Below are 14,831 nucleotides of genomic sequence, written 5' to 3' on the forward strand. Positions count from 1 at the left end.
CCTGATCCCACCTCTGGTGTGTCCAAGGGTCCGTGTTTGCTCAACCCTCTATTTTGTATTTCTTATAGCAGTTATGAGATTGATCACTGTTCGTTATCTTCACCTTTCATCTAAAGACATCTTTCAATGCTTCTATTTACTTAATCAAGTGCTTATACTGGGTACCTACATATGCATGTAATTAAAAATAAAGGAAAATTAAAATCAAATCTGATATATACATCATTTATCTTATGACCGTACTATCAAAGATTAAGAGGCACTCCTTTTGCGTAGACCTGTTTTTACGCGCTATACTGATCAAATTGCCTGGTGCGATATAGAAAGAGTTAAGGTTACTCCGTATTCGCAGTTTTGTCTGATACAAAATTGGAAAGTGTATTTATTTCCATTTATTAGAGTTAAAACTAATAAATTATCAAATAAAATATATAGGTCACCACACTTTTAAGATGCGAGACATAGATAAACAGAATCATATATCACCGTCAGAAAGTTGCAATTTTCTACGGTGTGATCAAAATTTCATAAAAACTATTTGTGACGATATCATAGGATTCCTAACAATTTCCTGAAACTGTTTCTTCACAAAAAATATACAAAATGTCTGTAAAAAATAATAAAGGAAATCTATCGCATAATAGACTTGATATAGAAATCAATGAAAAGAGTTATATCCCCTGGATTCAATATTTTGCAACATGAACAGTGATCAATCTCATAACTCCTATAAGCAAAACAAAATAGATAGTTGGGCAAACACGGACCCTGGACACACTATAATTTGGAGTTCTGAAATAGTTTGTTTTTAACAAGATTTTTTAAAATACCTATCGGGAAAGACTCTAGCAAAAAATTCTGTTCCTATCATGCATAAATCTGAATAAATCATTGATTTAATTTGCAAAATCTGATGACATCAAAGGAGAGTTGAATTACTATTATTATTGTTGAACTGAATATATCCCGTATTAAATAATTGTTCTCTCTCTCTCTCTCTCTCTCTCTCTCTCTCAAAAAGACGTATTGCGCGCATCAGTAGGGCAATAATTCAAATATTGTGCTCATCAGTTGAATAGATGCGCAAATTAATTGAGCTATTGTTCTCTTCAATTAAATTATAACACATATGAATTGAATTGTTGATATAATCAGTTCATTAGAAGAGAGGAACAATTCAATTATAGCGCGTATCAATTCAACAGAATAATTAATGTTAATTCAACAGAATTTTTAATTCCATCAACAATTCAATTAAATTCGATTATTTAGATTTCATGATATCATTAATTATTTGAATAATTAAAGATATCTTCAATTAGAGTTTATGTTAATTTGGTGTCCCATATATGAAAGGCATTTGATATATTTGAAATTTACATGTATATGTATACTAGCTTGAAAATACGGATGTATATTTAATTGCTGTTATAAAATTTAGAAATTCATTTCAAAATTAAGGATTATATCCCTCATACATAGCTCTTATTCTTGTACGAATTTGGCTCCACTGTTTTGGCATGCTGTTTTTGGCTATATTTAGCTCTAAACTTCATAGTTATTTCGGATTTCAAACATTTCGGTTGAGCATCACTGAAGAGACATTATTTGTCGAAATGCGCATCTGGTGCATCAAAATTGGTACCGTATAAGTTTTACATGCAATATATCTTTGTATATTGTTTCCCAACATGATTAATTCAAAGTCCTTCAAATGACAGAGTTCATCATTTTTGGGTGCAAATATGTGTCGGCTTGTAAGATATCCTTTTTAAACAATAAAGGTTTTCTTTGCACCTCTATTAACCTGTGTATTGAAACCACGGGTTTAAACGCCTACCATATAAATATCATTTATTGTAGAAATACCCCAGTCCTTGGAGATGGACACGTTTTATGGCCAATAATTATATATTTCCTCGTTTCAATGTGAAGAATAAAATGCGGAAACCTTTCATCCTGAAAATCTAATATGAGACGATGATACAAAGAAAAGCACATGTAGGTTATCCAATCCCCCTCAACAGGGACAAAAATAGCCTTCGATTCGTATACATGTTAAACAAGATTGATGTACATCACGCATAGAGGAAGTATTTCATAATGTAATTGAAAATTGATAAACGTGATATCAAATGCGGCAAGCATCACAATTCTTGATGACCCGATTGAACGATGATTACCACTTATTTGATACTAATCAGTTTCTTTACAATATGTACTGAAAGTACGGAAAATTGTCCTGATCAGAATTGGTAAGATTTCTCTTTTTGTACTTTGGCAGTAGTCAATTTGTCGATGTCTTGCAGGTAACAATAACACTTTTGTGTTAGAAAGGTGCCCCGTAGTCTTATGTGTAGCATCCTTGATAAATTCTTATCTAATGTACTCGTCTATAGAGACGGACAGACAACTTAAAATTAATCTGTTGTATTTAGATTTAGACCCTGAGAGACTCTTTTGATGTATTTCCCTGGTGGGAATTACCTTATGTATTTTTATGGGGGCTGTGGGGCTCTTATCGGGTACAGTTTTCTAAGCGGTTGAAAGATTCTTATTCTAGGAGTATTTACTTGGACAAAAGAATTGTAACAGTACTGAGTATCGTTTCATTGGATACGTCCATACATGTATATCAAAGGATATGTTAACGCAAAGTACCACACTTATATATATATATATATATATATATATATATATATATATATATATATAGTTCATTGTGGACACATCGTAAGAAAAGAGGGGAAAAAAAGAGTTATATTACTGGCTTTTCGGTAACTGTTAATCTGTTCATTATGGAGCGCCAAATTAACATAAACTCAAATAATTGAAGATATCTTCAATTATTTGAAGATATCATCAATTCAATTATTGCTCTCTTTAATTGAATTAATGCGCGCATTAAATCAATTATTGCTCTCATCAAATGAATTAATGCGCGCTTCAATTCAATTATTGCTCTCATCAATTGAGTTAATGCGCGCATCAATTGAATTAATGAGAGCAATAATTGATTTAATGCGCGCATGAATTCAATTATTGCTCTCTTCAATTCAATTGATGCGCGCATTAATTCAATTAATGAAAGCAATAATAGATTTGATGCGCGCATTAATTCAATTATTGCTGTCTTCAATTCATTTGATGGTAGCATCAATTTAGAAGAAATTTAGAAGAAATATTGCTCGCAATAATTAATTTAGAGCTCGGTATAAATAATTTGATGATCTCTTTAATTCAATTGAAGATATGTTTTAATCATTTACAATGCTTCTGTATAAGGAATTAATGCGCGCATCAATTCTTTTAAAGAGAACAACAATTCAATTAAAGATATCATTAATTCAATTGTGGATATGTTGAATTGAAGATATCTTTAATTATATAGTTGCTCTCTCTAAAAGAATTATTGCTCTCTTCAAATGAATTAAAGATATCATTAATTCAATTGAAGAGAGCAATAATTGAATTAATGCGCGCATTAAATCAATTATTGCTCTCATCAAATGAATCAATGAGCGCATCAATTCAATTATTGCTCTCATCAATTGATTTAATGCGCGCATTATATCAATTATTGCTCTCTTCAATTGAATTGTAGCGTGCATCAATTCAATTGTTGATATCATTTATTCATTTGAAGAGATCATTAATTCAATTAAAGTACGCATCAAATCAGCTGAAGAATTAATGCTCTCATCAATTCAATTAATCCGCGCAATAATTCAAAATAATTATTTGAAGAGATCTTTAATTAAATTGTTGCGTGCATCAAATGAATTGATATCTTCAAATAATTGAAGATATCTTCAATTATTTGAGTTTATGTTAATTTGGCGCTCCATAGTTCATAGCTATATAGGAAGACAAAATGCATGTAATTTTGTATACTTTGAAAACATGAGATTAGCTATATACAATTTACTTTCTTAACGCTTGCATCTATGTACATGTAATGATGAATTATATTTTAGGCCAGGCTGTAATGACAATTGCAAAGCTACAGAAAAAAAGAGTTGTGAACGTACGTCATTACTACTTAGTAGAATGTTTGAATTCTTAACACAAATAATGTACAGACTGTATATGAGATACTGATTTCTATGCAATAAAACGTCATGTAGTACCACTTTTATTCCTGCCTCGTTTTGATGTTTTCATTTCAACCTTTTCAGCGTGCGAAGTCGGTAAATTTGGTAAAAATTGTTCAGAGCCATGTCCACCGGACCGTCACGGAAAGAAATGTTATTATGTGTGTAACTGTACAGAGGGAGAAGTTTGTGATAGACGGTACGGCTGTATGGAGAACACAACGGACGTCATCGCGGGGATAACTACGTACAAATACGTACAAGTAACATCAAAGGATTCTCTCAGTACAACTGCACCAAAGTCTAAATATTTCCAAACATCAAACTCTCCTGAAGGTGAGTTTAAATGCTATTTACATGCACCACGTTTCTCAGGAATACATAACTTTTCGTGCTAGCTCAGTAACAATTCACTTGCCTCCTATCTTGTTTCTACACACAGACACACACAGAGAGAGAGAGAGAGAGAGAGAGAAAGAGAGAGAGAGAGAGAGAGAGAGAATAAATAAAATGGGTACACTGTACATTACCCACAGGCACTTGGAGACATGGATCATGATCATTCCATCATCAAATCAATTATTGCTTTCATCAATTGAATTGATGCGCGTAGCAATTCAATTACTGCGAACAATGATTGAAGCAAAGCGCACATCAATTCAATTAATATGAGCAATAATTGATTTGATACACTCTGTATAACCATTCTTAAGAGATGTAAGTTGTTCCACTTGGTGTATGACGGACTTTCCTTTAAGAAGGAATACGTGTAACACACTAGAGAAATCTGGTATAGATGGCAAGTGGAGAATTTGTACAATAATATTTTGAAATTGAAAAGTTTTGAATTTATTTAATTTGGTTAAAAAATAAAAAGTGATATGGAAATTTAAAAAAACAACGACACATAAACTCGAACGCACGAACTACAGATCAGTAGTGGGCACGTTCACTTACCCAGCTATGCAATTCGATTTAAAAGGAATATGCATGTATTACTAATATTTATATTTTTCAAAAGGACGTTAGTCATTATAACGATGCATTATTCCTCGTTAACTCGGATCTAGTTCAGCGTGAATTCAAAATGGATTAAGTAACACATACCACTAATACTTATAGTTGATATTTTACTTAATTATTCAAATGTGGACAGATTTTTAACATTATACAGATTGCACAATTAAATTCAAATATTGTAAATAAAGCAACTAATATTGAATACACCGGTGACGGTCGCGATAGTTAAATGTATATACATGTAATATGTATATATATATATATATATATATATATATATGTGTGTGTGTGTGTGTGTGTGTGTGTGTGTGTGTGTGTGTGTGTGTGTGTGTGTGTGTGTGTGTGTGTGTGTGTGTGTGTAAAAAATAAAAAAAGATACACGAAAACGTTTAGTAAAGCTTTAGCGCTTTCATTTCAAATCTTCAGAAGCTTCTGAATATTTGAAATGAAAGCGCTAAAAAGCTTTACTAAACGTCTTCGTGTATCTTTTTTATTTTTTACCTATACTTTTACCGATCATTGCCAAAAGAAATTATTATCTATCTATCTATCTATATCTAAATATATATATATATATATATATATATATATATATATATTAAAAGAAATAGAATAAACAGTACACAAAGTTAAAAATTTAACGCAAGCGCTTTCATTTTATAATCCTCAGGCGTTACATTTTAAAATAGTTTTGAAATGGTTTGACGTCATAAAGGCGTCCTAACAAATTTGTTTGTAAGGAACTCTAATGTTACACCTATCGTTCGGCAACTCAACGACCTACTAAAAACAGATGAAAAAATGGGGAAAATTATGAAGAAATATACTTTTATCAACAGCAAGAGACAACCGAAAAATCTTAGGAGACTGTTATGTAAATCTAATTTTCAGGAAAAGTCCAACAAAAAATTTTTCACCGTTACCAAATGTGACGATCGGCGATGCGGAACGTGCCCATACTTAAGGGAAGGAAGTTCGTTCGAATTTAACAACAAGGAATTTACGGTAAATTCAGATATGACGTGCTCCACCAAAAATTTAATTTATGTTATAACATGTGCTGGCTGTGGAAAACATTATATCGGTGAAACTGGAACTACTCTGCGAACTCGTATACGAGTTCATAAACAACACATTTCAGCACCCGAATACAGAAAAATTAAAGTTAGTGAACATATAGATGTGTGTGGCCACGGACAATTCAATGTATTTCCGTTTTATAAACTGTATACAGAAAATACTATTTCCCGACGAGAAAAAGAAAGACACTTTATTAAGACTTTAAAACCGGCTCTCAATAGCTTACTGTAAAATATGTTTACTGTTATTATCTATGACGTCATAATATGCTTAACGTAAAATCCTTTTCCCTTCATTCGTTTATGACGTCGTTATGTACGTGAAATGTTAGGACGCCTTTATGACGTCAAACCATTTCAAAACTATTTTAAAATGTAACGCCTGAGGATTATAAAATGAAAGCGCTTGCGTTAAATTTTTAACTTTGTGTACTGTTTATTCTATTTCTTTTAATATTTTATACCGGACACTGTGATTTTTTTTAAAAACACAATTTGGATATATATATATATATATATATATATGCATGCAGATCTAGAGTCGTAGGTCCGAACCTCGCTTGTACATTGTCCGTATCAACTTTAGGAAATGAAAATAGGCAGTAAATAGACATTTGAATGTGAGAATCAATGGCCTTTGGACGAAAACCTTTATTTTAAGAAAGAAGATTAGTCGTGTCGCGATAGGCGTTAACACGATAAAGATCCCCTACTGTTACAACCCTGGGCGCCAAGCATCTCTAAACTGTAGTACGTAAAACTGGTTTAGTCTCAAAATTAGTGCAAATAAAAACAAAATTGCATAGAATCAAAATTGAATTGAAGGAGCACTTCATGAGGTTAAGTTCAGACTAGGTCTTTGCGTGATTAGTTTCCAAAGTTTCTCAATAGTCTTGTTTACTGTAAATGTTTAAGTTCAGGCCAAATCCTTACGCAATTAGGGGGAGATTCTGCATTCATTTTTTTTTTTTAAAGATTTCGTGTTGCTGGGTCATTTTAAATCTGTACATAATCTCCCTCTTGACCTTGAATAAAAACTTTTGGATATAAAAGTGTTACGATTTTATATTGGTAACATGAATATTATATTTCTAAACAAAAAGACTGCATTTGTTTTAAAATATTCATTCGTCATAAGGGACATTGCCTTATTTTGTCGAGACACGTACGGTGTATGATGCTATATTGTGCCCATGCACCGTATATAGATCGAAACGTTTCTCCTTCATCTATTTTTTATACAGCTGTTGTTTCTTGTGTGCAAGGTTTTTTTTACCAAGTAGATTCATCATCTATTGTGTCGATTTGAGATTGGTACTAAACTACATATATACGATTTGGTATTTCATTTTGGCTCAATTGTATCGTGGTACTATCCCTTGTTTTTATCTCGTGTCTTAGAAATGTTGTTTCCAGTTGGAACTTGAATTACCCAGAACCAAAATCATAAATTATTACTGCATCACGTCCAAAGCTGTACCGTGATACATTAATTAGAATTGATCGTTTTGGTTCCGGTTATTTCAACGTTTCCACCGGAACTATAAAAAAAAATACGAAATTCAGAGTTCCGCGTTCTATCATAATAGTGGTTCCAACATGTTTTTCTGTCACTTTTCAACAAATGCAAGCTTTATAGAGCGCCAAATTAACGTAAACTGAAATAATTAAAAGATATACATAATTATTTTAAGATATAAATTCACACTATAATTGAATTGGTGTGTGTATCAAATCAAGTTTGCTCTCATCAATTGAATTGATGCCCGCATCAATTCAATAACTGAATTTAATGCTCCCATCAATTCAATTGATGAGAGCAATAATTGATTTGATGCGAGCATTCATTCAATTGGTTAGCTAGCAATAATTCATTTGATGCACACATTACAGGGGCGGATCCAGGAATTCTGGTTACGGGGGGGGCGTCACTTTATGAGGCAGTGGGTGCAAGGCGAAGCCCTGGTGGGGGTCCAGGTGGCGAAGCCCCCGGAAGCTCCTGGATTTTACAGATTTTATGGGGCTTGAAATATTTCTCCTATTAAGTCATTTGTACTATTTTCTATCATTTTAATAAGATGAAATTAATAAAAATTACCAAAATTTTAAGGGTTTTTTGGAAAAAAATAAGTTCTCCCAATAAAGTAATTCAAGAAATCAAAGGATTTTGTCATTTATTTCTCCGGGAGTGGAAGAAATTATTGCTTCTTTTATCGTTTAGTACATTTTCCGAAACAAGATACCGCGATTTACCTTAAATTTGAAAATTTTAGGGGCGCGCGCGCCGGCTGCGCCCCTCTAAATCCGCCACTACATTATTAAATTCAATTATGTCTCTCATCAATGCAATCGAATTGAAGATCTAATTATATAGTTGCTCTTCTTAAAAGAATTATTGCGAGCAGCAATTGAATTAATGGTATCAATTCATTGGAAGACAGCAATAATTCAATTATTACTCACATTAATTGAATTTATATGCGCCACCATTCAATTAAATAGAGCAATAAATCAATAATTGCTCACATTAATTCAATTTTTGTCAGCAATAATTGATTTCTTGCTCTCTTGAACTCTAGAGCGCATCAATTCAATTTTTGATATCATCGATTTATTTGAAGAGGGCAATAATTCAAATATAGCGCTCATCAATTTAACAGAATAATTAATCTTATCAGCAATTTAATTAATGCGCGCAATAATTCAAAACTGAAGATATCATTAATTATTTGGATCTTTATTTAGATTATTGCGCGCATCAAATGAATTAATGACATCTTCAAATAATTAAAGATATTTTCAATATATTTGAGTTGATGTTAATTTGGCGCTCCTAAAGGATTATGTTACTGTTACTTTTTCCTCAAAATTGTAAACCGGAAACAATGATTATGGGTATTACGTTAGGGTCGGTGACATCACCCGAAACTAAAACTATATATACATGTATATACGCCATCAGACTAATCTCCAAACCAAGATTAGGACCGCTCCAAACCACACTTGTGATATGATTTATTTATTAAAAATTAGGGCCCTCTTGGGCATAAGTTTAGGAGACCCCTTTCTTTTTTGAAGGAACAGGAACGCGAAGAAGTGACGATGCTGATGCTGTGAGTAGCCGCGCGGTCATCATCACCGGAAGCTGCCTCATAGTCATCTGTATACTTTCAGTAATAGCGTATTTATGCTATTCAAAAAGGTAAACAATTACATTTCAAATAGTACCTATATAATAAAGCATTTGTACGTCCAATATTCAGTTACTTCTTAAAATGTTTACAGTATTCAATGGATTCTTTACAGCCGAAAAGCAGGATTAGTGCGACACAGAAAAAGTAAGTGATTTGCATACATAATTTTGATCCTAAGTTTGGTCCATGTAGTCTAGATCTAGAGATTAATAGATGACGTATAGATTTCCAAAATGAAATGTATTTTAGAGAGTGACAGATCTGGGAATTGGACAGACGGCAATATATCTCAGAATGCAGGTTTGGGGGATGATGAGTGCATATACAGTCAAGTGAATTCTGTACACATCCAGGAACTCCCACTTCCCTGCCTCCCGTCAGCTGCCCTAGACCCGCTCTATGGTCACGCAGATGATGCAATTTATAATACTCTTTCTCTCAAACTAAAACTTGACAACAAGGTCCTGGATCCTGAATGTGATCATGTACCAAAACCCCCTGATTCTGTGTCAGTTACACAAGTTCACATTGTATACGAAGAGCCCAGTCCATTTGTTCCTTATGACTTGGGTCTCGAGTCGAACTCTTTAGTGAAAACGACGGTTAGTGGATATACAGATAATTACCTTCAATGTGTGGATATACCATCGCTGAAGAGAAATCGGAACACCTCGGGGATTGACATTAGTGGAGAAAATGAGGAAACGAAACATTCTGAGTGCTTAAAAAGTGAAATTGTCGGTGAAGAAATAAAGTCCTTTGCTGTAAAATCAAATACTGAAAATCACTCCTTTCGTGGTTCCCTCGAGGAAGACGCGCCTGGCATGGTTGCAGATAATTATTATATAATATCGAAAGTCGAAGCTGAGAATCACCAGTCATTTTCAAAACCCTAAAAGACTTCCCTTCTCGGGGGTTGGAAAAAAGCGAAATAAAAATCAACATGGACAAGTCAGACCAAGAAAAAAGAATACCACGAATAGAAAATATTGAATATGGCTGTCGGTCGGTAGTACAAATGTATACATGTATATATATTTCTTTAAAAAGATGAAAATTCGTACAGCACAATGATAATAATAAAGAAAAACACACAAAAACAAATATTTACATTTCCAGTGTTCTTTTATTATCAAATAATCATAAATTTACTAAGATTGTATGCCCAAGCAGTTTGCGTGGTTGCACGATGTCTGATATTCATCCTTTAGGCAATATATGAAGGCAGCGATAAGCATTTGTACCCATCGCGTGTGTGCGAAAGTATGTTTTGCGTCTCACTGTGCGTAAGAGTTCCGCAAAGGGAAAGAACTATTGGACAACTCGGAAATTGTGTATTGAAATGATGGTCATTTTCTTACGAATGTACGTATGAATCTTGATAAATATACGAGGGCGAGTCAATAAGTAACCAACCTATCCCATTTCCGATTGACCGAAACGGTCCCGATTTTCTTTGTTTCAATACATGTTTTATACCAGGGTACAAAATTGCACGTGTATCGAGTCATTCTTATATTAAGATATTGAATGCCAAACATGGCTAGTGATGCAAAGGCATGCTTTTCATCTAAAGTTGAGTACCGTGCTATAATTTGGTACTTGTATTTAAAAGGTAAAACAGGCAAAAAAATACACGTCAGCGATTTACCCGATGTTTATGGGACTTCTGCGCCATCTTGTGCTCAGGTTAAATTCTGGGTAGGGGAATTCAAACGCGGTAGAACGTCTTTAGAAGATGAAGCCAGGTCTGGACGCCCACTGAATGCTATCGACGAGGACATGTGTAAAAAAAAAAACAAAAAAAAAACAGTTCCGGATCCTGTATACTCTGATAGGTGAATTCATGTGGAAGAAATAGCGCAGGCATTAGGCATTTGACATGGTAGCGTTTCAACAATCTCGTACATGATCATTTAGGTATGCGCAAGCTAACAACCCGTTGGGTCCCCAAATCCCTTAACGATGGGCAAATGGCAACCAGAGCATCTATATGCAGCGCCTTGTTGAAGCGTTTTAGGTCAAAAGATGATTTTCTTTTACGTCTGGTGACTGTAGATGAGACTTGGGTTCATTTCTATGAGACAGAGAATAAAGCTTAGAGTCGTCAGTGGGTAGGGCCTGGATCCCCAAGGCCAAAAAAGTTCAAGACGCAACCATATGTTGGCAAGTTGATAGCCACAGTATTTTGGGACGCAAAGGGCATTATTATGTTCGACTTTTTACCCAAGAGAAGTACAATAACATGAGTGTACTATGCAAACTTGCTAGACCAGCGGAGAACCGCCATCCGTGAAAAACGCCGAGGTAAACTCTCTAAAGGTGTTTTGCTGCAACAGGAAAACGCGAGAGTCCACACTTGCAAAGTTGCAATGGATGCTGTAAAGCGAAACGAGTATGAATTAATACCACAGCCTGCCTATTCACCTGACCTAGCTCCTAGCGACTTCTTCCTACTCCCAAACTTGAAAAAGGATATCCGTGGACGTCATTTCCGGTCTGACGAAGAAGTAGTGATGGCACTTGAAGAGTGGGTCAATGGAAAGGACCCTGACTTTTCAGTTCTGGGGCTATGGCATCTGAACACCGTTGGTCTAAGTGCATCACACTAGAGGACAATTGCATCGAAAAAGAAGATGTGAGTTTCAACCGAAAATAAGTTAGGGTGGTTACTTGTTGACTCGCCCTCGTAGTACGACTATCTTAACGGCTGGGAATATTCCGACAGAAATGAAAGTAAAATATAGATATAAAAGAATAAATTCATTTTTGAAAATACATGAGGGTATGAACAGCAAGACTTCACGCCAGCATGCTTTTTGCCCTTAAATTCATGAAGTATCGCAGTAAAATGAAATTTATTTCTTAAGAAAATCGCACGGAGAGGCCCTACGTCGATACTAGATGCAATAATGTAGCCCTGTCTGACTTTGAAGGGGGACTACAACTCCTTAGGATCTCCGTAATGGTGCAGATGCGAGGGTGATTCACTCAAGTAATTTTTTTCTCAATCATTCTAAACATTTTAAAACAATTTCGATATATTTCAATTTCTTGGTTCATATTATGAGCCATGTTTGAAGGAAGTTGAACTTCCGGTTGTCAATTTATTTGCATATACGGCATGCGCATATAAAATAGTGTTTCCATCAGTGCACGAGTATTGAGGAGAAAGCGATTTCATCGGTATTGGAAAGGTTTAAAATGTTATATCAAGTTTAAAAAAACAACTAAGAGCAGGGTGTAAATTTTTCAAATGATTTTCCTTTCTTTATCGGAATGGCTCGAGTAACTACATTTTCATGCTGTTTTTTTTTTAACCTACGAGATCTCGCTATAACAAGCATGGCGGAGCAGACGAAGAATTTTGCATGTTGTGCATGATATTTAATGGGGGGGGGTGTCTTTATTAGACATGCCCAAGGGCAAAGTTGGTACTCTTCTTAGGGTGTTGCTATAAACGTGGAACGGAAAACACTATAGAACGGAATTTTTAGAATTTGAATGATTAATGTACTTAATATAACACAAAACTTGGAAAAATGTGCTTTCTATTGATCAAAATCAAAATTTTAGGAATTTGTTTACTAGCGGTAAACAATTTTATCTTAAAATTATGCACCATAAATTGATTACCTAATTAAAACGTCTGTATAAGGGTTTATAAAGAATTTTAAGACAATTTTGAAATTTCGGCGAATGGAAATTATAATCCCCCCCCCCCCCATCTCGTGGCAAAACGATTTTAACGCACATGTATTCACTCTTGCATGTAGTGACCACAGCACTCCATAGGCCACTTCTGGCAGTTTTTTCTAACTAAATACTAATATCTTATCATTTAATTACTTCAGTAATAATTAGATGACCTTTCAATTCAATTCAAACATAAATTCTCTGTTAGCCTTTTAGCATCTTCACAATTCAAGGGTTATTAATTCGTTGCCTTGCACGGCCTTTTTGCTATATATTATGAAATAAATTTTTAATTCCTTAAGGATATGTGCTACACCAGCGAAATTTGATATGGATGAAAAGTGGAGAATATACAACAGTATTTTGAAATTGAAAACTTTCAAAATTACTTTATTTAGTCCAAAAATGCAGTTTTAGTTGAAAGCAATCTGGAAAAATTTTAAAACCCCTGCTGGACTCGAACACACGATCTACAGTTCAGCAGCCGACGTGCTTTTTTCTTCTTCTCTTTTTGCTAACCTACTGAGCTACTTGCTGATATTTATATTTCCATCCATGTTTTAAAAGAAAGTCAGCTATTATGACTATGGAGAATACCTCCTTAAACTTCACCTTAATTTTCATTGGTTCTGTTTCAGTCTTCTTTTTCCCCGCTGTACCTCTTCGGGTTCAACACTAATCTGCAGGATACCGGTACATGCAGGAACTATCGATCCCAAAATGAGGCAAAGCTTTCATTCATACCGGACTTGTTCGCCTTTAAATTTGATGTGTGATACATAAATGTATAATATACCAGATATAGAACTAAATTCAAATTCAATTATATTAAAAATACTTAGTTCGATTAAAAGCAAGTTCGATTTAAAAAGACTGAGAGAAATTGTTGAAAAATCATATATGTTTTCCAATGCTGTTTTCGTGGTGGGGATGGGGTGGGGTGGGGTGGGGATGTCTCTTATTTATTGGATCATCTTCGCTAGCCAAGGGTGACGCTCCACGGTGTTTCTCTTTCATCAAGAGAAAAGAGAAACACCGTGGAGCGTCATCCTTGGCTAGCGAAGTTGTCATTGGATAGGCTCGTGAATTAGTTTCTTAAAGTGGCAGCCAGGATAAGGTAATACAATTTGAAAAGGGTTGAATCATTCAAGTCTTTCTCAGTATATTCATTCTATTTCTTTTATTTGTGAAACAACATACTGTCACAATCGAGGGATGGGTGGCCGGAAAAATGACAAAGCTGGTAAAACGAAGTGGTATCCACAGCCACTTGCTTAATATTGTTTTTATAATAATTCTAATATATATATATATTATATATAACAGTGAAATCTGACGATGACTTCCCATTTTCTTTGTAATTTCTACTTTCTTTTTTCATAATAAGCCTTTTGATTTGACAAAATACTGACTTTCTCATTACATTATTGCATACGCTAATTAGTCTGGTCCCCGCCCCCGCCACTCATTGATCATTCGTTATTAATCGGGGCTGGGACCAGACTAGTTCTAATGTTAAATTGTTATATCAAGTTTCGAAGGAAAAGGAGTTCATAGCCCGACAACTCAAAAGAGCGAAGTGGGAAACTTATCTCAGTGAAACTATTTCAGGAAAATGTTAGGAATTTTACTATATGAACGCATCATTATGCACAAAAGAAACAAAATTAATTGATTTTCAATACCGTATTATATGTTATATAGTTACAAACTCTTTCCTTCACAAACTTACACTTGTAGACAATGAC

At 34.3% G+C, this 14,831-nt stretch overlaps 1 protein-coding gene across 1 annotated transcript; it reads left to right on the forward strand.

Moving 5' to 3' along the window:
* Nucleotides 1–2,139: 2,139 nt before the first annotated feature.
* LOC130046823 (uncharacterized) lies at nucleotides 2,140–10,622 on the forward strand. The gene is made up of 6 exons (XM_056140006.1): nucleotides 2,140–2,255; nucleotides 3,978–4,027; nucleotides 4,179–4,430; nucleotides 9,272–9,395; nucleotides 9,500–9,531; nucleotides 9,637–10,622. Exons 1-6 carry the CDS (start codon nucleotides 2,176–2,178, stop codon nucleotides 10,281–10,283), a joined length of 1,185 nt encoding a protein of 394 aa, XP_055995981.1. The 5' UTR covers nucleotides 2,140–2,175; the 3' UTR covers nucleotides 10,284–10,622.
* Nucleotides 10,623–14,831: the final 4,209 nt, after the last annotated feature.

The sequence above is a fragment of the Ostrea edulis genome, chromosome 1 (genome assembly GCF_947568905.1).
Source record: "Ostrea edulis chromosome 1, xbOstEdul1.1, whole genome shotgun sequence".
NCBI classification, from domain to species: domain Eukaryota; kingdom Metazoa; phylum Mollusca; class Bivalvia; order Ostreida; family Ostreidae; genus Ostrea; species Ostrea edulis.